Source organism: Schistocerca piceifrons, chromosome 1 (assembly GCF_021461385.2).
Source record: "Schistocerca piceifrons isolate TAMUIC-IGC-003096 chromosome 1, iqSchPice1.1, whole genome shotgun sequence".
In the NCBI taxonomy this organism is placed as follows: domain Eukaryota; kingdom Metazoa; phylum Arthropoda; class Insecta; order Orthoptera; family Acrididae; genus Schistocerca; species Schistocerca piceifrons.
In genome coordinates, this window is record NC_060138.1 from 403155805 (window position 1) to 403180067 (window position 24263).

The window sequence follows — 24263 nt, forward strand, 5'->3', positions numbered from 1 at the left end:
CACTTAACATAAACAAGGGTCACATGGAGACTACTCCCTCCCCCCACCACAACTCTGCGCATGCATGAATCTGGCAGCTAGGGCACATCAGAAAATTTTTTCTCATTAGCATCTGGCTGCTTGCGACTACTGCCAATACAGCTAACAGCCACACTTCAATTAGCCAGAAGCGGGACAAGGTACTGCTCATACGCGAGTCAACTGTGCATGTGTATGAGCCCGCTGGCAACTGCTCAAACAAATCTAATGTGAACAGTTGTGACGTCACACTCATAGAAAACAGTTAATTGTTACAAAGCATTGCACAGTCTTCGCCCTAAGGCCGTTGACATATTTTTGCTGTTTGCAGACACTTGTGCGCGCACGCTGTTTTGTTCTCTAAATGGCGCATTTCCTTTGTAACGAAAGTTTTATTTTGGTTTTTTCTCTCATTTATGTTTTATTGCTGCAGTATTATTCTCCAGTAACAGGATACAGTAACATTCTTTGCTAGACTATCAGTTCTTACCAGTCAAAATTACATAAAACTAATTGAAAACTGAAACAATGAAAAATTCCTGAAATTTCAAAAAATTCACAAGTTTTTCCCCACTTTTCTACCAGATGAAAACATTTCCGGGTTTTTCGCAGATTTCCCGGTTGTCCTGGGTCGTATACACCCTAAATTAATAAATGAAAGCGAACAAAAGTCTGTGTCATCATTTGTCTTTTAATGTAATTTTTCATCAGAAAATTAAAAACAATAATGTACTTCTGAGCCACGAAAACATGGGTCCTTGCTCTGAGTCACGATGATAAAACTTCATTATAACAACTACCCTGGTAGAAACAATTTAATTTTCATGGTCCCATGAAATTTGTTGTATCGAAGTTTGACTGTAGTAGGAATTTCATCGCCGAGTGCCATTTTAACCTTGCTTATATAGCCTATGTCCATCAATGGCAAAGGGCCCTAAACACACACACACACACACACACACACACACAAAGAAACAAACATATTAAGTTCCAGTCCATTACTTACCAATCCAGTGGGTCGACCATTAGTTTTGAACAATTGTAGGTGTACTAGCCACCTTGCACTGTGGGACACAACGAACAGAGGAGGAGGACCATCTATGTAGAAAATGTAAATAAGAATGCAAGAAAGAAGCACTGCAGGAGCAAGGGAGAATACAAACAAAATAGTGGTATGTTATTTTAAGTGAGTCACGGGTTTAGCAGCAGTTTTCAATTCAAAGGATCGAATTCCCCTAGAGGGAGAGGACTGCTGCGACAACAGCCATGGACCAAACTTCACAACCTGTCAAGGGGCATGCATGCAAGCCACTTATGATATCCTGCCAATGGGTGCTAGTTTGAGGGTATAGAATTTTTTTTGAGGGTGTACAATTTTTTTCCATTACGAGTCAGAGGTGTGACATTTTTTGTACTCCTGTCATGGGTAAACTTAGTTCTTTGTCAATGTTACATCAGAAAGTATGCTTCAAATACTGTATGAACAATGTGTCAGTACAAATATTTGTGTTGTATTACCATCTGCTTGAGATACTCTTTGCGCAGCATGCAGTAGTTGAAATTCACCATTAGATGTCTTTATGTCACAGTAAGCATGGCACAGATCTTCCAACTCTTCATGGACTTGTAAGGGGCCCTTAGAATAAGTGATGTTGAGACTTGCCAATGAAGAATATCCAACAACAGAATTATGAAAAGTTTTGTAAAATATCAGAAGATCGGTTCTAGAGAGTATTCAGAATGCTTCCACACTGAAAGCAAGTTCATGCAATAATGCTCATATTTGTATAATACAGCTGAAAGTCATTTCAAAACTTTAAAAGAACAGGGTGTATACGTGGACAAGAAAAAAATTCTTGGATTTCTCAGTTAAAAATCCACTTTTTCCCACGTTAAAATACACTTCTTCCACAGTGAAAAATACATTTTTTTCATTTTAATTGATAGTATGCTTTCCCTTGGAGCTGTTAAAATATCAATACTTTGAATGGTACAGATTTTATACACCAGTGTGGAACTTCAGAGAACGAAAAAACTCAGGGACTCAGGGAGCAGGGAGGGGGAGGGTGGGAAAAAGAAGAACCTGATATGGAAAGAGCTGTGATGCACAGCAATATTTACGCTGCATATTTTCATATTATGATAGGCTGCACATCTTTGTATTCATATTACGAAAGTATGGATAACAGCATTTTAGTTTCCGAAGCATTCAAATCGAGATTGAAATGTGCTTTTGTAAGCCCGTCATAGCTTATGTCGCGTGATCTCGCCAGCCAATGACAGCAGATACTCAGAGCATAGCACATGTGACACATAGTCAGCCAACAGAAACATCACTGTTTAGTAGTGTGAACACACAAATAGGAAAAGTTAAGCTTTAGGATATAATATTCGTCTTGAAGATTAATGAGCTACAGGAAAAGCTAAGCTTTCACATAAAAAGTGGTATTTTTTGCGTGTGTTACACTTTAAGGTACACCACACCAATGTGTCCGTAAAATTTTAAACGATGACATTATGTTGGTCTTCTGGGCTTTAAATTCTTCTAAGTAGTTAGTCCTCAATGAGTTAAGTTTTAAATGAGAGTCAAATGCTCAGTGATTTAAGAAATTCATTGCACATTCGAAACACGTAACATAATTCATCTTGCATAAAAGGAAATTTACTCTGAAACTAATGCTTTTCAAAGCACTATTCGCAATATTTTCTTGCAACCTGTTAGAAATAGTTTCATTTCAGCAGTTGCCAGATAGCTTCAGAAAACAGGCATTACTGCACATGGGCAGCTACGATGACAGAGGAAGCCCATATGTTCATACATATATAGTCTTAATAGTTCTTACGTGACGTCATAAAAGAAACAGGATACTCCAGTATCGGAATTTTGTACACCAGACTAAAATGCATAATTCGGCTTAAAGTGCACATTCATATGTCCAGATTCACAATGAAGTAGGTCCCACCTGATATTAAGATTTCAGTGTGGTTTCCTGGAAGCAAATTTTCTTGGAGTACCAGTACTGTATCATCTCATGTTTGGTTCTTTATTATGGCATAATGGCATACGTGCCAGAAGATGGAAAGGTGCACTTGAAATTCAGTGAACAGTTGAAACTAGCCAACAGTGCGGAATGAAACACTTCGTTTCTAATAAATTGACTGCCTTTGGGGAAAAGATTGAAGCCCCATTTATTTAGCAAACCGAGAAAAAAAACTTCATTTTTCTGCAAGGCGATTGACTGCCAAAAATGTGGAAATAAAATTAAAAAACTGAAACTAATAATATATGTTAGCCTTCTGTAATTATGTGAATGTATTTTAATTCATTTAATTGCTCCCAACCACACAGAAATCCGTTTTGTTTTCATTTGATACGAGAAGTGTAAACGAAGAGGAAACAGTAAAATCACTAAACGTAAACACGGCTTACATGGATATTAACCCCCTTCTACTACAGCCCAGACTGCTATATGCATGCGGCAATCTGGCAGCTTGGGTGCGCCAGGAAAATTTTTCCGGCTGGCATCTGGCTGCTTGTTGCTACTGCTGATACAGCTAACAGCCACACTTTGCCAGAAACAGGAGAAGATACTGCCTGTACACAACACAACTACACACAGGCATGAGCCCAGAAGCAACTGCTCAAACGAACTTTATGTACACAGGTGTGATGTCACACTGTCTTGTCAGCAGCAGTTTGTTGTTGCGAAATATTTCACAGTTTTCATCCTAAAGTGTCTGACACATTTTGATGTTTATCAGTTCTTACCAGTCAAAATTACAAAAATTTAACTGAAGTCTAAAACAATGAAAATTTCCCAGAATTCTAAAAAATTCCTGGGTTTTTTCCCAGTTTTCTCCCGGATGAAAAAATTCCTGGGATATTCCCGCAGCATGTACACTCTGAAGAATAGTCAATGAATAATAAAATGAAAGCAAACAACATCACGACTACTGTTTTACGATTTTGCTACTGAGAAGTCTCTCACTGACACAGCACAACACAATAACGCAGTCTGCTGTATGAGTGGGCTGGGTTTCCACATTTGGCACAATGTACTTCTTCAGCCACATACACAAGCTGAGGTAGGTTCCTGTCAAAACACACCTGGCCAGAGGAACCATAAATAGTCGCCACTCAGCCCTGAGCAACACCTGTGCTGCAACTGGTTCTGGGGCTTCCGATAACAGCACCAATCAGTTAGCTGCTGGTCTACAAGTCACCACTACACTTGACGGTTTTGGGCCTCGAGCTGGTGTCATCAAGAGAATACCACCTATGGCTTGACTTCATGTGGCACTCCAGGCAACTCCGAAAGGTTCTCCAGTCAGCACATGGCATCCGCATGCCTGACCCATTCATGGCTCCTGATATGTGAGCTTGCCAGCTCACAGGTACACCTCTGATGTGTCGGCACAAACACTCCAGCAGCTGCAACTATTCCACTGAAGCAGCAAACTGCTGCCTAACATCCTAACATACACAAGCACTGCTGCAGAGCCAAGCATGCTGCTGGGAGTTATGCCACAAAACTAGCTCACTGCCTAGATGAACACACATGCTACCAAGACACCGGCAACTTCTTGAATGAAAGTCATGTTGAATAAAGAATGTTTATACTGAATGAGCTCTCCTAACTTCAAACTCGCACACATTTGTTACATAAACTTGTACACATATGATTTGATTGTGGAAGTATTCTGAACACTCTCTAAAAACAATATTATAAAAAATATGTTCATAATTCCATTGTTGCACATTCTTCATTGGCAATTTTCTATGTTGCTTGTTCTGAGGTGGCCCTTACACAGTTCTTAAAGAGTTTAAGGCTCTATGCCATACTTGCTGTGCCAAGCCCCACCTGCCACACATCGCCCAAAAAGTACCTCAAACAAATTATGATACAACACGAACAAATATTTGTATTATCACACAAAGCAGAATGCAACCCACAAGCTCCCAAAAATACCCTGCAGCAGAAACCTGACTACAAATGGTGTGTGAATCGTCAATACCAGTGCAGATGCTAGATGAAGAATGTGTTTTACCAAATAAATATTTATTCTTAAAATATCAAGAGCTCATTTCCAACACACATCACGTAGAAAACTGTAACTCCCTCCGTTACACATCTTGTGTAATCTTCATGATGATAGAAATTTGAAGTTTTATGGAGGCATAGCTACAATGCGTCTCCCTCATAGTCCTTTCAGTTATGGCATTTGGAGGTGAACAATCATAACACTATGTAGCCTCCATCATACACTGCATGAAGGTTTGTGGACTACAGATGCAGAAATGGCAGGATGGTAACCAGTTCTCTCCCACCCTTTGCTTGTATCATGTTACATATATTCAGATCGTAAACCAGTTTTGTCCCACCCTTTGCTTGCATCACATTTCATGTATTAAGGAAACTATTGCCCGAAACTATTGCCCTTTGTGCAAGTGACAGTACCATTGCAGCTGCAAAATGGTGAAAACTGAAACACTGAAGAACTGCTTATACACACACAATACACAAAAAAAAATCACCTAGAACACAAAAATCATTCCTTCAACAGTGAAATCGATGGCAAAATCATACTCACTCTTCGGGATAATTTTCCGAACAAATAACATGGAGATCAACTTGAGCATGAACTTCATGGCGACCAGAACTTCCTTGCTGAGGAGTCAGTGTTATTATTATGTCCAATGGGCGCCAAATATTCCAGGCATCATTATGACGTAAATCTTTAAGCTCCTCTACAAATATAGCCTGTAAAGATGACATACTATTCATATATAAACATACAGACAGCCCCCTATATTAAACAATAACCAAATTCCTAAATCACATCTTTCAAAACACCATTCTTTTGATCAATTAAAATTGCTTCATGGCAATGGGGCACATGCAAAGTGATAGTTTTAATGAGAGAGTGCTTCTGTGCTAGTGATCTCAAATGCAGATTCTGCCTCAATCTATCCATTTCACTGCCATTAAAAGTTAAAAGTAGACTACTTGTCACTGATCTTTCTCACTCACCTCTACATTAAGTATGCCCCATAGGTGTGTCGTCAACCCCCCCCCCCCCCTCCCCCCCAATTTGTTGCAGAAGTGCATGCACGTTGAGTATGACACAAGAAGAGTAATGAAATGTTATGAGTGAAGTAGTGTTAGCACAAGTTTGTGTGGTTCTGTTAAGCAATGTAATAGAACAAAAACATGTTATACTGAAGTAATGCAATTGTTCCTGGTACAAGATGTATGCTGTCTTTAGTCTCTGGTTGTGTGCGACATCAATGGTTGTTTCTCTTACGATGAAAATACCTATCAAGGAGACGTAGTGTTAATGTACTTCATTCATATTTGGATGGAGTAGGGTTCAGACCCCTGTCCAGATAACCAATCTTGGACTTCTGTGGTTTCATTAAGTCATTAAAGTAAACACTGGCGCAGTTTCACTAAAAGTGCCATAGCTGATTTCCTGCCCAACACTTGTCCAATTCAAACCAAGTCTATACACATTTGTAGACAGGATGAGGCAGCTAAGACAACTCAACCAAAATCATCCAGAGCAAGTATATACATTGGGGTGTAGTTTTTGCTAAGTTACTAATGATAATGTAGCAAATTTTCTGATGTGTGCAAATAATTTTTAGTATTACAGTTGCCAAATTATGACACGAATGTTGCCTTCCTTTAATGGAACTAATACTTTTTCTGTGGCGCTATGAAGTGTCTACAGAGAGGACTTCAACAACATAATACAGGTGGGAGTGGATCAAATAGTAATGATGACACAAACCACTGTCCTATTGTCAGGAGATAAGGTCCCACAAACTTCTGTCCTACTGTATCAAATGTAAACAAACACATAGCTCAAGTAGGTTCACATGTTTACCTCTAGTCTATCAGTCTGTGCTCTGTTGTAGCTATCTGACCACTTACTCGTGAAGCTATTCAGACTTTCAAAATGTATACTACAGTCAAAAAAGTGCAGCTTTTGTTAGAGCAGTGGTTGTATGCTACAATCTAACTTGATGGTGCCAACCCCATCACAATTACCTTGGAAAACATTACAAAAATATTTTGAAAAATAGGTAGTGGGAGAAAGAAAATATGCTAATGAAAATGAATTACATCTGATAAGAAAAATATAATTCAAGGTTTAGCAGTGGCAACATATAAACCACATCTCACTATGAGGCTGCTTGAATCTGCAAGTCGTGTCAACCAAATGAGTGTTCTGTGAATACTACATTCCAACACATTTCATTCTTTACACATTTCACTTTATCAACAGTTTCTTGGGAATCACTTTCAAAATCAGTTACAGTTCTTCTAATGGCATCTATGAGAACTGCAAGTGCTGTAGGATTATGTGTTGTTGACAAACCATGGGTAAATCAATCTTTGCTACATGTGCTACTGATCAGTTCCAAATCCACACTTGCTGGAAAAAGCAAATAAAAATTTACTTCGGTCTGTCAATGTGTAGTGTAGGGTTTTCAAGAATTGCAACCTTAATCCCAGCTTTACTGATAGGATTCCAAAAATAGCAACCAGTATCTACAGTTCCTAACATATATGCTGCAGCAGTTTTCAGTAGACAAGTCTGGCCTGTAGTGATACATAGCAATTCACAGGAGTGAGACATGTCCCTACATCATCTTACCGATGAATGGCACTCTCAACAAAAGAAAATTACGCAGTAAGAAAATAAAAACATAAAATAATATGCCTACTATAAACAGTCACAAACTGCATGTTGCTCTTATTTCATTTTCCACATACAGAGCCATACTGAAGGACTACACATGACTTCAGCATAAGATGGTGATTGCAGTGATTTAATAAGATGAAATACCTGTCTGGACACAGCAATAAGTATTCTGTAGATCACCATCCTGTCCTAGCAATGCACAGACTTCCCACAAAAATATAAAAATACATGCAAGTTGTAAAGAAAGCTAGAGAAACTTCTGTGAAGCAGTATGATGATGTAAACTGAAGGTTGGTTGGTTTAAAGGGGGGGAGGGGTGGGGGAGGGACCAAACTGCGAGGTAATTTCACAAGAGAAATAAGAAAAGAAAGGAGACGTACAGCACAATAACAGGAGAAAGGAATAACATAAGAACAACAGAAGGATAATGAACACTACTATGGGCAAAACAGGAAAAGAAAACCACAGAGATAAGCAAGAAACAGATAGAAGGGGTAAAAACAAGAGAGCAGATGGCCGTGGCTGGCTGACCACGAGAATAAAAAGGAAAAGCCAGGCATTCTGTGCCACATTAAAACACCCACCCTAAAAGCATTAGAGTGGAGAACACACAGGGACAAAGGACATGCACTAAAACTTATACAGAATGATAAAACCCATCGTCATGTATAAAATGTAAAACTGAATTAGCTGGTGAAGTGTTGTCAGCTAAAATTAATGACAACGAGTCCGGTAATTGAAGAGTCCATTGCAGGGCAGCCAAAGGAGGACAGCTCACCAAGGTATGGGCCACTGTCAGCTGGGCACTTCACCAAAACTGAGGTGGGTCATCACAGTGCAGGAGGTAGCCATGTGTCACCCAAGCGTGGCCAATGCGGAGCCGGCAGAGAACCACGGAGTCCCTGCGAGAGGCCTGCATGGAGGACTGCCACACATTTGTAGTCTCCTTAATAGCATGCAGTTTGTTGTGCATGCTGAGATTATGCCATTTCGTCTCCCAAAACTGCAAAACCTTGCAGCATAGTACTGAATGCAGGTCAGTTGCAGAAAAGCTGATCTCCATAAGCAGTTTCCGTGTAGCCTGTTGGCAAGTTCATTGCCTGGGATTCCGACGTGACCTGGGGTCCAGACAAACACCATTGAACAACTGGACTGTTCCAGGGCATAGAAGGACTCCTGGATGGTTGCTACCAAAGGATGATGAGGGCAGCACTGGTCGAAAGCTTGTAGACTGCTCAAGGAGTCAGTACACAGATGAAATGACTCCCCAGGGCATTAACGGGTGTGCTCAAGAGCATGAGATATAGCCACCTGCTCGGCAGTGAAAACACTGTAGCCATCGGACAAGGAATGCTGTTCAATATGTCCTCCATGGATGTATCCGAAGCTGATGTGAGCATCAGCCATTGAGCAGTCGCTGTAAAACACTTCGTGGCCTGGGTACAAGTCAAGAATTGAGAGGAAGTGGCAGCAGAGAGCCGCAGAGATAACTGAGTCCTTAGGGCCATGTGAAAGGTCCAGGTAAGCTACGGCCTAGGTGTACACCATGGGGGTGTACGTGAATGGACCTCAAGTATATTGGTAAAAGCAAGGACTCTAGTTCGGAAAGAAGGGATCGAACACGAACTGCAACTGGAAGCCTCAACCTAGGCCGCCAATGCGGGAGATGAACCACCATAGGTGTGAAAAGGAGATGGTGATTTGGACGCGCAGGAGAACTATGAACGTGTGCAACGTAACTGGCCAGCAGTTGTGCACACCTAACCTGCAACGGAGGGACTCCAGCCTCCAAGAGGATGCCGGTCACCGGACTCGTCCTAAAAAGCTTCTGTCACTAGGTGAACGCCACAGTGGTGTACTGGCTCGAGTAAATGCCACACTTAGGGTGCCGCTGAACCATAAACCAGACTCCCACAGCCAAGGCGGGATTAAACAAGGGCTCTGTTGAGCTGCAGCAGCGTAGAGCGATCTGCACCCCAGTTGGTGTTGCTCAGGCAGCGGAGGGCATTGAGGTGCTGCCAGCTCTTCCACTTAAGCTGCGAAGGTGAGGAAGCCAAGTCAATTGGGCATCAAAAACCAGTCCTAAGAATTGATAGGTCTCCACTACAGTGAGTGGATCGTCATTAAGGTAAAGTTCTGGTTTTGGATGAATGGTATAACGCCAACAGAAGTGAAATAACACATGCCGAAAACTGGAAACTGTGGGCTAGAGCCCATGCTGTGCCTTGTGGATGGCTCCCTGTAGGCACCGCTCAGCAACACCAGTACTGGTGGAGCAGTACGAAATGCAGAAGTTGTCTGCATACAGAGAAGGTGAGGCAGATGGCCCTACAGCTGCTGTAGACCATTAATGGCCACTAAAAATAGAGAGACACAGAGCCCTGTGGGACCCCATTCTCCTGGATATGGGGAGAACTATGGGAGGCACCAACTTGGTCACGGTAAGTAAGAAGTGACAGGAAATTTTTGGATAAAAATTGGCAGCAGGCCTCGGAGACCCCACTCATATTATGTGGCAAGGATATGATGTCACCAGCTGGTGTCATACACTATTCGTAAATAAAAAAAAAAAAACAGCAACTAGGTGTTGGTGTCTGGAAAAGGCTGTTCGGATGGCAGACTCTAGGGACACAAGATTATCAGTGGTAGAGGAACCCTGGCAGAAGCTGTCCTGACATGGAGCCAGTGGGCCATGTGACTCCAGGACTCGACTCAACCACCGACACACCATACATTCCAGCAGCTTACAAAGAACGTTGGTGAAGCTGATGGGCCGATAGCTATCCACATCAAGCATGTTTTTACTGAGTTTGATCACTGGAATGATGGTGCTCTCCCACCATTGTGATGGAAAGACACCATCGCACCAGGTCTGGTTGAAGATGATAAGGAGATGTCGCTTGTAGTCAGACAAGAGATGTTTAATCATCTGACTGTGGATCCGATCTGGCCCAGGAGCTGTGTCGGGGCAATGTGCACGAGCACTGAGGAGCTCCCACTCTGTAAATGGGGCGTTATAGGATTCACTGTGGCGTGTAGTGAATGAGAGGACTTTCCCTTCCAGCCGCCATTTGAGAGTGCAAAAGGCTGGGGGGTAATTCTCCGACACAGAGGCTCAAGCATAGTGCTCAGCAAAGTGCTCGGCAATCGCATTTGCGTCGGTAGATAACACGCCATTTATGTAACACGGGGAAGGCCTGTTGGGGTCTGTTACCCAAAAAACACGTTTGATTTTTGCCCTGACTTGGGAAGGTGACGTATGGTACCCAATGGTCGAGACATATCTCTCCCAACATTCCTGCTTCTGTCATTTGGTAAGTTGGTGAACACGGGCACGGAGCCTTTTAAAGGCTATGAGGTGCACAGGGAAGTGTGCCGCTTATGCCATTTTAGAGCTCGCCAACACTCTGTAATTGCTTCAGCGATTTTTGGCGACCACCAAGGGACTGCCTTTCACCAGGGGCACCCTAAATAGCAAGGGATTGTGTTTTCTGCCACAGAAACAGTTGCTGTAGTCACCTGCTCAACCATCACATCGATGTTACCAAGTGGGGGAGATACAACGGTGACAGCAGAGTTGAAAGTTTCACAGTCTGCCTTGTGTAAAGCCCACCTGGACAGGTGTCCATGGGCCTGATGCTGGGGCAGTGACAGGAACATGGGGAAGTGGTCACTACCACACAGGTCGTCATGTGTTCTCCAGTGGATAAATGGGAGAAGTCCTGGGCTGCAAATTGATAAATCAATGGGTGAGTAATGACCATGAGCCACACTGAAATGTGTGGCGGTCCCAGTATTTAAGAGGCAGAGGTCGAACTGAGACAGTAAAGTTTCGACATCTCTGCCTTGGCCAGTAAGCACAGTGCTACCCCACAAGGTGTTAGGGCCATTAAAATCTCCCAAAAGTAGGAAAGGTTTAGGGAGTTGATCAATCAGTGCAGCTAATACATTCAGGGGTACTGCACCATCTGGAGGAATATATACACTGCAGACAGTTATTTGCTACGTCATACTATTCCGACAGCCACAGCTTCAAGAGGGGTTTGAAGTGACACAGTTTCACTACAGACTGAGCTGAGGACATAAAACGCAAACTCACCTGACACTTGATTCTAGTCACCACGGTTCCTGTAGTATCCCTTAGGCGGTGGAGGGCAAGGGTCCCCACTGCCGGGAACCAGGTTTCCTGGACGGCAATGCAAAAAGCAGGTGTAGAGCTTAACAGTTGCCATAGATGAGCCAGGCGGTGGAAAAAACCGCCGCAATTCCTCTGAAGGGTCTCGTCATCGTGAGACTGGGAAGGCATGGAACATTTGATAAGGCAGTTTATGCCTCAGAGTCACCTGCTGCTACTGACTTTCTGCCTGACCAGTCTATATCCATTGTCTCTGAGGGTCCGGCGAGATCTAGGTTCTCAGCGGATGCCAGAATCTCCACTTCATCCGCAGATACAGAGGGGGACCTTTGTTTTGGATTTCTCTCGCTGCTCCTTGGGTTTCCCTGGCTGGGAGGACTTCACTGATTCAGTCTCTGGGACTGAGGATGAGCGTGAAGCCCTACAACCAGATGCTTTTGGGCTCTTCAGCCACTGGCGAGTGTCATCTTTCCCACTAGCAGAAACTTGGAAAGGGACCCCTTCCTAGCGAGAGGAGCCGAAGAAGACTTACGCTTCTCCAGCTCAGAGGTGGGGACTGATATCCCCGATGGTTGGGAGGGTGTTGCTCCCAAAGTAGGTGGTGCGGTGGTGCAGAAGCAACAGGGAGGGAAGTACCCCCCACCATCAAGGGGGCAGGTGCAGTCTTCTGGTACTGAGAGGCGACAGGAATGCAAGGAACTGATGGGGTGACAACTGTTCTCATAGTGGCAGCATAAGAGGAGGTTGTAGCCACAGGATGTAGGCGCTCAAATTTCCTCTTAGCCTCAGTATAGGTCAGTTGGCCCAGGGTCTTATATTCCACAATTCTCTTTCTGTAAAATCCTGCAGTCTGGCAAGTAAGGTGACTCATGCTCTCTGCAGCTGACACCGATGGGAGGCGAGACACATGGAGTATTGGGATGTGATGGACGTCCACTATCTCAATATGTGACGCTGGAAGTCCAGTGGCATGACATATGGCCAAACTTCCAGCACTTAAAGCACCACAGGGGGGGAGGGATATATGGCTTGACATCACAGCGGCAGACCATCAACTTAACCTTCTCGGGCAATAAGTCACCCTCGAGGGCCAAGATGAAGGCAACCTGATTATCCCTCAGACCTCTATGGAAACGCTGGACGAAATGAACACCTCGCAGCAATAAATTGATGCACCTGCCCATCGTCAGACTGAAAAGAAGGTCCCTGTGGAATATAATACCCTGGACCATATTTAAGCTGTTATGGGGCGTGATGGTAACAAAAACATCCCTCAACTTGTCACAAGCGAATAATGCCCATGACTGGGCAGAGGATGCTGTTTTTATCAAGACTGACACAGAGTGCATTTTGGGCAAGCCCTCCACCTCCTCAAACTTGCCCTCCAAATACTCAACAAAAAACTAATGCTTCATGGACATACAAGGTACCAGGGCGAATAAGCTTCATTGCCATCCTTAGCCTGGCATTCCCCCCATGGTGTAGCCAGGGAGGGGAACGATTTGGGGTCATATTTCTTAGCATTGAAGTTAGACTTTGCCCGCTTAGAGACGGCTGGCGGCGGACCACCAACAAGAGATGACGTACTATGCTTCATGGCGTGTCATCCGGCCTGATGCCACCCACTCTGACCAGGAGCCCTCCCCACGGCCACCACCCAGCCTCGGCAAGGGCCATCCTGCCAGGCGGCCCTTGCCTCGAGTCCCGATGCCTCAGGGAGATGGGCATCTACTCCGTGAAATATGTGGTGAGTTAATGGCACAGGCCATCAGCAGAGTGATCCCTGTGTTGTCAGGGGGCTACAACCAACAGGGTACATGGCGGCCCCACAACGGACTGGCTATTGTGCTGGATATGAGGTGCTAAGAAGACCATGGTCATTGTCGGTGCAGAAAGTGATTCTGCATAGTATAAGGTGGAATATGCACCCAGGAAGGTGTCCTCGCCAAAGAGGTGGAGAATGAGCGGAACTAAAAGGCGATGACGAAAAAGTGGGCTAAAGATCTCAATGCACGATGGCCACGATGCACTATGTAAGGCGCCCTTCCCCAATTGGCTAACTCTTCGGGAAAATTTAGAAAGATAGAGATTAAACCTGACAGGGGACCATCACATAAAGGCCGAAATGTGTGAGATTCCTTTTAGTAGCCTCTTACGACAGGCAGGAATACCTCAGGCCTATTCTAATCATCGGACCTGCAAGGGGGGGGGTAAACTGAAGTAACAACACATTATATTATTATGAGGTGTCAACTTATTGAAAGGATAGGAAGACATATCAAATGTTACACTAAAACTGGAAAACTGGCACAGAATGTTTATTCTTGAAATGTGTTGTAGAGGAGGTTGTCGTCTTTTTTTTTTTTTTTTTAACTTAGAGCAGTAAATCAGCTTTGGTGATGGAGTCCAGATGATCAACATGTGAAGTACACAGTCAAACTACTGTTATACATAACTAACAACCCACATTTGGAGCAACAGCTACATTGCATTAGTGGTAACTGTGCCAGGATGCAAAACACAGAGTGCGTTGGAAATTTAAGAGAGAAACAATAAGAGAATATGAGAAGAAATACATGGAAGTAAACAGATAAGAACGAAGAAGATGAAGTAACTAAAGGGATAACTGTTTATTCCTTGAAGTTAACCAAAAATTTGATCTTTGTAAGACATTCCACGTAGATGATAAAGAGTGGTTTAAAAGTGAAGAATATGATGAGGAAAGTGTACCGGAAGAAATACACTCCTGGAAATTGAAATAAGAACACTGTGAATTCATTGTCCCAGGAAGGGGAAACTTTATTGACACATTCCTGGGGTCAGATACATCACAAGATTACACTGGCAGAACCACAGGCACATAGACACAGGCAACAGAGCATGCACAATGTCGGCACTAGTACAGTGTATATCAACCTTTCGCAGCAATGCAGGCTGCTATTCTCCCATGGAGACGATCGTAGAGATGCTGGATGTAGTCCTATGGAACGGCTTGCCATGCCATTTCCACCTGGCGCCTCAGTTGGACCAGCGTTTGTGCCAGACGTGCAGACCGCGTGAGACGACGCTTCATCCAGTCCCAAACATGCTCAATGGGGGACAGATCCGGAGATCTTGCTGGCCAGGGTTGTTGAGTTACACCTTCTAGAGCACGTTGGGTGGCACGGGATACATGCGGACGTGCATTGTCCTGTTGGAACAGCAAGTTCCCTTGCCGGTCTAGGAATGGTAGAACGATGGGTTTGATGACGGTTTGGATGTACCGTGCACTATTCAGTGTCCCCTCGACGATCACTAGTGGTGTACGGCCAGTGTAGGAGATCGCTCCCCACACCATGATGCCGGGTGTTGGCCCTGTGTGCCTCGGTCGTATGCAGTCCTGATTGTGGCGCTCACCTGCACGGCGCCAAACACGCATACGACCATTATTGGCACCAAGGCAGAAGCGACTCTCATCGCTGAAGACGACACGTCTCCATTCGTCCCTCCATTCACGCCTGTCGCGACACCACTGGAGGCGGGCTGCACGATGTTGGGGCGTGAGCGGAAGACGGCCTAACGGTGTGCGGGACCGTAGCCCAGCTTCATGGAGACGGTTGCGAATGGTCCTCGCCGATACCCCAGGAGCAACAGTGTCCCTAATTTGCTGGGAAGTGGCGGTGCGGTCCCCTACGGCACTGCGTAGGATCCTACGGTCTTGGCGTGCATCCGTGTGTCGCTGCGGTCCGGTCCCAGGTCGACGGGCACGTGCACCTTCCGCCGACCACTGGCGACGACATCGATGCACTGTGGAGACCTCACGTCCCACGTGTTGAGCAATTCGGCGGTACGTCCACCCGGCCTCCCGCATGCCCACTATACGCCCTCGCTCAAAGTCCGTCAACTGCACATACGGTTCACGTCCACACTGTCGCGGCATGCTACCAGTGTTAAAGACTGCGATGGAGCTCCGTATGCCACGGCAAACTGGCTGACACTGACGGCGGCGGTGCACAAATGCTGCGCAGCTAGCGCCATTCGACGGCCAACACCGCGGTTCCTGATGTGCCCGCTGTGCCGTGCGTGTGATCATTGCTTGTACAGCCCTCTCGCAGTGTCCGGAGCAAGTATGGTGGGTCTGACACACCGGTGTCAATGTGTTCTTTTTTCCATTTCCAGGAGTGTACATATGAGAAAGAAAACCATTTTTTTTGTGGTGAAGCACTTTCATGAAAATAATGTAGCTCAGACAACCTCCCTCCCAGCCCCCCCCTCCCAAAAAAAAAAAAAAAAAAAAAACGTAGGGATACATCAGACTCCGAAGGAGTTGCATGTATCATTACAGGACATAAAGCAATGCATGTGATACCAACACAATGGATGTACTGCCTGTTCCCCACAGACAATTACAGATGTTTTAAACAGAACATTAGTACATTGTAAGTTCTGTCATTCGGGAAATACAAAATGATTAGCAAGTTCACTAGACCTCTCTCTGGATATTTATGTGGAAAAATTAGAACAATACTCCTACAAGGGAAAAAAAGGGCAACCTGGAAAATGGGTGAGTTCAGATGAAATTTAATGTACAGTAGGCCTCTTGTCTATTCAGAACTGCTTTATGGCATATACCAACACTCAGGATCATAATTTTGAGCACTTGATATGACAGTCACAATTATAAACACACAAACCATACCTGAGGTGCATGTCTGCTTAGATTTGGTACAATAGGCCAGAAGTTACCTCCTGATGAAGTAACAGGCGTTTGCAGCACTTACCTATTATTTGATCAAGTTCTACATGTAACATCATTGATCTCTTCTCTGAAGGCTGTTTCCAATACCACAGGAAAAAGTATATAGTTTCATTTTGGTACAAGAATAAAAGTCAGTGTTGGCATAGTCCATATCAATTCAGGCAGGCTAGGAAAGAATCTTACCTTCATAGTCTTGGATGTTATTGACTTTAGCATATGTTAAAATGAAGGACTAAGTAAGGAACATATATCTTTTTGTTTTCTCTGCAAAAAATTTCTGCTCCGAGATACAGCCCTCCAAAGATGATACTGCACATACCATTTTGAAGATGCGAATTTTGGAAAAAAAATTAAAATGCTGTATCTCTGGAACAATTCTAAATATTTTGTTGTTTTTTTTTTATTTTAAAGGTAATTGCTTTATGATTACAAAAAAATCCTTCATTTGGACTTATCTGTAAAAGTAATTTTACTATAGCGTTCTGAACTTCCTTTATAGAAAATTTTTCTTCTTTTTCTATTTTCAAAAATGCCAATCCATAAATTTTGATTTTTTTCTGTTGATTAGTATCATATAGTTCTACATTCCCTGAGAATGAGAGCTTCCACTTTTAGGTTGGACAGGTTTTATAAACAAATGCAATTTCTGCCATATATAAAAGCTGTTTTATTACCACATAACAGGCTCATAAAAAAAATCAAAACCTAGATTTATTTAACATAATTTTAGTTTTGAAAGATGAGTAAGAGACTCGTTTTTTCAAGCATTTTAAATGGTTCCCAAATGTATGTGAATGGTCCAAAGACCTAAAGATTTCAATTTATACAACTTCTGTCCACTCTCTTTTGTACTGAAATTGGCCAGCCAATGAGCTACAAATGTTTTCCACTGCTGAAATTGGCCAGCCAATGAGCTACAAATGTTTTCCACTGCTTCAGTATCTTCCTTTGATATAGAGTGATGCTTTCCTGTTGAACCAATAGGAACTGGAGCACTTACACACTTCGAAACATTGTGAACATGAAGTGAGCGCTGGTGGCTTTGCTGCTTTCCTTCAGCTGGAAACTTATATCCAGCAGCTGGTCCATGTGGTAGCATAAAGTTCACTACAATTTCGCTTAGCTCATAAGTGATGTCTATAATCTCTGCAATCCACCAGTCACAATCATACACACATGCGTCAAACATCCCACACTAATGGCTGCGCAGTTGAGTGCCCCATTCTCAGGATGTGAATCTGAATTTTATCCTGCTGTTTCTGAGGTGTTGACCGAACAAACGCAATTTTTTCTTTCTCGCTCTTTAAGGTGACTCTCGTAAAATCCTCAGCATTCTGAATTGCAGCTGTATTTGGTCTGGAAAGATTACGTTTTGTAGCATGGTGCTTCAGCAGGCCGCCTACACTATAACAAGGCCCCTTCCCGTGACCAGTATCACTGTATATCCAATCAGTTGGCACAAGTGACTTACTCAATTCAAACAGCTGGTAACAATTTTTAAAATGACTAGGAGCACCACCAGAAAGAATGATTATCTTCTCTGCCCCTGTTTACATTTGAAGAATTTTGCACATAGCTAGCAAAGCATGTGCTGAGTCATGTCCTGTGTCATCACTTATAACTGTGACACTTATGATCTTGTTTCGAAAATATGTCACTCCTGTGAAAATTGAAACCTGGTCATTACTCCAATGATACCCTTGTACTTCTTGTGGGAGAATTACAGACCAGTTCTCAGCAAAATCACAGTGAAGCACTAAACAATAGTTCTTCAGCCTGTACACATCCTTTCTCTTCTGCAATGTGTTATTGTTGAAATTTCTTCAGATGCTGCTGTGTTACTGCTTTTGATGACCATTTACCAAGTTCGTCAATAAAAACTGTTAAAGGCAACATTTTCTTAATTCATTTATTTTCCTCCCATGTTGCATATGTAATTTCTGCACAGTTATCTGCTAAGTCTTCCAGGCCAAGTGTCTGTAAGTACAGTCCTCCCTTTCCAAGGCAGTCACCACATTCTTGAAGTAAACAAGTCTCTCGCTTTATGTCACAGGCTACCAATGACTTCATACGCCCAACCAGGGTGTCATATGTCATGTGTTCCAGTAAGTTCTTCAAAGTTACCACACAAAATTCAAAATTTGCGCAGTACACACAAAACCAGACACCTCTAGATGGATGTGGAACTACCCACTTAGGTTCTAGTGTATAAAATTTTGATCTTCAAATATATGAAGTAGTTTAGTTGCTCCTGTAAACCGCAAAAGTTTCTTTAATACTGCGAGTCCTGCACCTCCTCACTTTCACAACTTTTTGACCTTCAACTGTTACAGTTACAGTGTCTTTTTTGTTAGCACTCTGGTGAGAACAGTCCCATTTATTTTCCAGATAAAACGACTGCACTATTTTAACTTGAGCTGCTTCTACAGGATGACCGTAATAGGGATCTGCTCTCCAAAGACTTCTTTTATACTGTAGATCCCACATTTCTTGACTTGTCTACCATGTACTTTGATACTGATGGAATGTGGTTCAAAATTGTTTTCTTTGAAAATGTCTCTGGACTAATAGTTAAAACTTGCACCTTTTCATTGTAGGATGCACAATATTCAAGAACTGAATTGATATTTGTGAAAAATTCCTAGAAAGAGGTGCAAGAGTGTTTTGGTTCATTTTCTTCAGAAGATGGAATTTCTACTTTGAAGAGTGTGGTCGGTTTTGCTGTAGTGTATTCATCCATAGCTTTAGTAATTTCTCTGGGCTTTCTTGATGCACAGAGCTTATAATTCAACTTCACTGAGCAGAGTTTCTTAACAGGACTAACACCTACCTCTGTAGCTGACTGATTCAGGGTATTTAATTCTTCCTATATTGATGCAAAATCTGCATCATGGGAGGCTTCACCTTGTTCAGATACTGTCACTGTTGTTACCCTGTCAAAACATTTAGAACACAAAAAGTCATCACTGGAAACATCTTCACTTTGAAACAGAGTCTTCAAATGCTAACACTTATTCCCAATCTGATCAAAGTATGTTTTTTTGTTTGTATTATATATCACTCTTTTATGGATACGCAAATAGTCAGCACACTTCACTCTCCTGTGGCCCCAGTCAGAACACATTTTAAACAGTCCTTTTCACAAAACACACTGCAACAGTGTCAACTGGCAAATTCCTCACGAAAACACAAAACTCACTGGATGGTCTTAAGAGTTCTTAGAAGCCGCTTCAGTAAACAGATTAGCACTGAACAAATTCAATACATAAACCTACAATGAACAACCACGACAAAGAAACTACAACAAAGTGTAAGAAATATCTGCAACAATGAAAGTGTAAAGAAATAACTGCAACAAAGAAAGTGATAAGAAATAACTGCAACACAGACAATAGAAATAAACATTGTAACAAAGAAATTAATAAGCAGCGAAGACATACATTACCCTTGAAAGTTAAAAAACATGATTTTTTTAATAATGAAACCTCTCTAACTTAAAAGTGGAAGCTCTCCTTTACAGGGAATACAGTACTACAATGTATTAATCACGAGGGGGGAAAAAATCAACTTTTCTGGGTTGGCATTTTTGAAAAAATAAATAAATAAAAATAAAAAAAATCGGTGAATTATTAAAAAAATTCAAAAGGCAACAGTAAAAGATCTTTGACAGATACAGGATGTGATTCAAAAGTTTCAAGACTTAACTCAGAACTAGAAATTTATTGGACATTTAAGTACAGGGGACTAAAATTCTTCAAAATATGATCCTTCAACATCAACACAGCACTGTTCGTAGCCCTTCTGGAAGGCCTCGGGCGTCATGCTGTCAAGGGCCCTCATTGAAGCCTGCTGGATGGCGTCGAATCGGTTCCCTTTTAGGCCTGTCTTGATTTGGGGGAAGTGGAAAAAGTCACTTGGAGCGAAGTCAGAGCTGTAGGGTGGCTGCGGCAGTGTTGTCACGTTGAACTTGACCAAAACTTCGGCAACGGCATGCGATGTGTGAGTGGGTGCATTGTCGTGGTGGAGAATCCAATCGCTGGGCGGACACGGTGAACTCTATCCCTGAAGCGGCGGAGCACTCCAGCATAAAAGTCACCTGTGACATTCTGTCCACGAGCAACAAACTCCTTGTGAATCAGTCCTACTCAGATATTAATCAGTCTTGAAACTTCCAAATCACACCTTGTATGTCCAAACGGAGTATACCATTGTAATCACAAAGAATTATCTTTCAAATAAAAAACTGTAACAAAATATCTAGAAGTGTTACAGAGATAAAGAATTTTAAATTTTTTTACGAAATTCGCATTTCAAAATGGTGTTTGTAATGTCACCTTTGGAGGCCTTTATCTCGGGCCAGGATTTTTTTTTTAAAAAAAAAAAAAAAAAAAAAAAGCAAAAAAAAATAATACAGTTTCTCACTTACTCCTGAATTTCCGCAGAATTTGTCACACTTATATAGCTTAGTGAAACCCAAATATAATCATCCAGTATGTATCTCTGTGTGAATGTTCAATAGTCAAAGAAAAAAACAAAATAAGTAAGGAAAAGTGGCTGATGCTACAATAAATTCTACTTTGACATATAGTAGTATTTCTTAATAACAGTCACTGTTAAGTACATGAGAATCTTTACAGTGTGAAGCAAAAATTTAATTTGATTTTGGTTGACTTCTTAGGGTAACAGAGGTGCTGCCAGATATCAGTCAGCCATGCACAATATTTCAACAGTGTGACTTATCTTTATTAGGTGGTAATCGAGCCTGATAGTTGAATGAACAGGTCCAATATTTATACCCTCTACCTCCACCTTCAATGATTGGTTGTAGATACCCTGTCTGCAGTCTGTTCACACTAGAAATGTCATGATATATTCCATCTTATATCTGGTTTCTTTGCTGCAAGCTGCCATTTAGTTTTCAATATGGTGCACCTGACAGCAACCTGGCATTCTGTCTTGGTATGCTCCAGATGGTGCTGTGTCTGGGGATCATTTCTGGGGACCATGTTCTTAGTCCCTGAAACTTACTGTCAGAATAAAATTGACTTCAACTCAGGGCCTTTGCTTTTTGCAGGCAAGTGCTCCACCGACTTCTAAGTTGTTCTTTTTGTTGAGTTCTGCTGCAGTGACCGTCCCATTTCAAGCAATTCCAGTGCAGTTGGTACCCGGTCTTGAGATTTGTGAGGTTTTATGCCACCTTTCTCTCTATTGTCGTTCTAGTAACACTGTCCCAGTATATGGTGGTCTGTACCACAATACTTCTTTCTCTCATAGGCCATGATTAATTTCCAGACAATCCTTGGCAATGGCTGTTTTAGTTGCCTGTCTTAGCCATGTGGTAGGTAGACATGAAGCACACTTGATATTATGCATCTTGAGAATCCTGTTGATCTTGGCAGAAAGAGATTTTCCATAGAGCAGGTATGCCACAGTCTCTGCTTCACCTTGCTCTTCTTCTATAGTATATGGCAGGCAGGCTAGTTGAAAGGCTTGATAATGTACTTATTTTGGCAGAAGGTTGAGCATAGATGCTCTATTTCTGACATCAGACTATCTTAGTGTAACAAGGCATGCACCTGTGGACCAATGTCTTTCGAACTTCACTCTTCTGTGAAGGGTGATGGCAGCTGCTAGCTTGCAGGAATAAATCAGCGAGCGTTGGCTTGCCATACACACTAGGACCAAATAACCCAGCTCTCCTTTTGACCAGTATATCCGAAAATGGCAGCAGACCATCCTCCCCCAGTTGCGTGCTGAAAATAACAGAACTACTATGAAATGTGAAAGATGACTTTGGTTGACAAGAACCAGGTGCACCATACCAAGAACAGAATGCTAGTAAGATATTTCAATTTAATTTGTCTCCCAAGTACTTACAGTAGTAGATGGGAATAAGTACAAAAATTTAAAACTATTTGACACTATGTCCCATCATTAAATATAAACAGCATGTCTCCTGACACCATTAATGGACTTCTAATGGTCATACTAGGGGCACTTTTCTAAAATGTCATGGGGTCATTCCAAGTCAATGAAACAAATTTGAGAAAATGTTCCAGCTGATAGTCTCAGATTTGGCTGAAATTTAGCACACCAATGCTACCAAGTGTGGAACACTCATGTACAAAATTTTGAGTTACCTTGACAATTAGTTCCAGAATAATGGCTTGTGAAAGGTGACGTGACCGGGAAATTGCAACCCGCATCTGGCACTCTATCTTCAGACCCAACTTCAGGTCTTAATCACTTTGGAATTATTCCGCACAGCCCAGTGAAATTTTTACAACCTAGTAACATACCACTTGTCCCTTTTGTGCTACCACACTTAGAAAATCCATGTTTTTCAGGTAATTTTTCAAATTTTTGTATTTTTGTGTGCATGTAACTCAGTTTTTGTGACTGATATGGGCATGATGAGTTCTGTGTGTGTTTAGGCCACATTAAGCTTAACACAAAAAAATTATACCCTTTTTGAGTGAATTATATTTGGCATAGAGGGCACCTACAATATGTACCTTTTAACGTATTACATTTTTTAATCACATTTTGGAATTTTTTATTTTCCCTCAGAAATAAGTTGTTGGTGTTTTGATTCATGGAGTGTGTTCTCTAAATGGATGTTACTGGGTTGTAAAAATTTCACTGGACTGTGTGGAATAGTTCCAAAGTTATTAAGATCTGAAGTTGGGTCTGAAGATAGATTGCCAGATGCGGGTTGCAATTTCCAGGTCACGCCACCTTCTTTCACAAGTCATACTTCTGGAACTAATTGGCAGCAGAAACTAATACTTTGTACACGAGTGTTCCACACATGGTAGAATTAGTGTACTGAATTTCAGTCAAATCTGAGACTATGAGCTGGAGCCCCAGGTTGAACTGACATGGAATGACCCCGTGTATAATAGTACACTAAAAGGACTGCACACAGGTAAGTCCTCTTGCTGACAGAAGAATGCTACAACACAGATTGGCACACAATCTGAAGCGAATTACCAGCACTTTGTTGCATCTCTACAGCTCGGAAGACTACGTCATAACCAGGTTGTAGGCTTTAGCAACTACATCACACAATCTTCACTTTCCAGCCACAATACCTTCCATCACAACAATGCGATGACATGCAGGGGATAATACAATTTGACACAGTGGCCCTGTCACAGGCATCCTTTGCTAACTTGTCTTGTTGAATCCACAAACGTGCCCTGGTACAAAGGAGAATTACGTCTTCCCTTGCTCTTGAGAGAGAGAGAGAGAGAGAGAGAGAGAGAGACCTGGATGCTATGGAATTGTTTCTCTGTTGTGTACATATGCTGGATAGCCTAGATGGCATGTTAGGCACTCAGAGCAGATGAGGAATTCTATGGGATGATATCATCACAACTTGTCTAGTACCCTGGAGATCACAAGCAACTCAGTATTGCACAATGAGCAATTTTGCAATACTTGTTCACTTTCATAAAATGTAGACCTAAACATGCACTCTGAAGTCATATATTTGGCTCATTCCACATCAAGTGTCCTTTGGTCACAACTTCATCATCTTCCAATTTTTTTGAAATGTATCTAAGAGGCCTGCATGAACTGGCAAAGTTTCAGCACTATCTGTAACTCTGTGTATGTACTAGAGTCATTTTCACAATGATTACTTTATTTGGAACT

General features: G+C 42.4%; 1 protein-coding gene across 1 annotated transcript in view; it reads right to left on the reverse strand.

Moving 5' to 3' along the window:
- The window catches only part of LOC124788618 (eIF-2-alpha kinase GCN2), a 312712-nt gene that overhangs the window by 280904 nt on the left and 7545 nt on the right, over positions 1-24263 (reverse strand). Inside the window, exon 2 of the mRNA XM_047255891.1 lies at positions 5611-5780. Coding sequence (XP_047111847.1) covers positions 5611-5780 — 170 coding nt within the window. The remainder of the gene's footprint in view (positions 1-5610; positions 5781-24263) is intronic.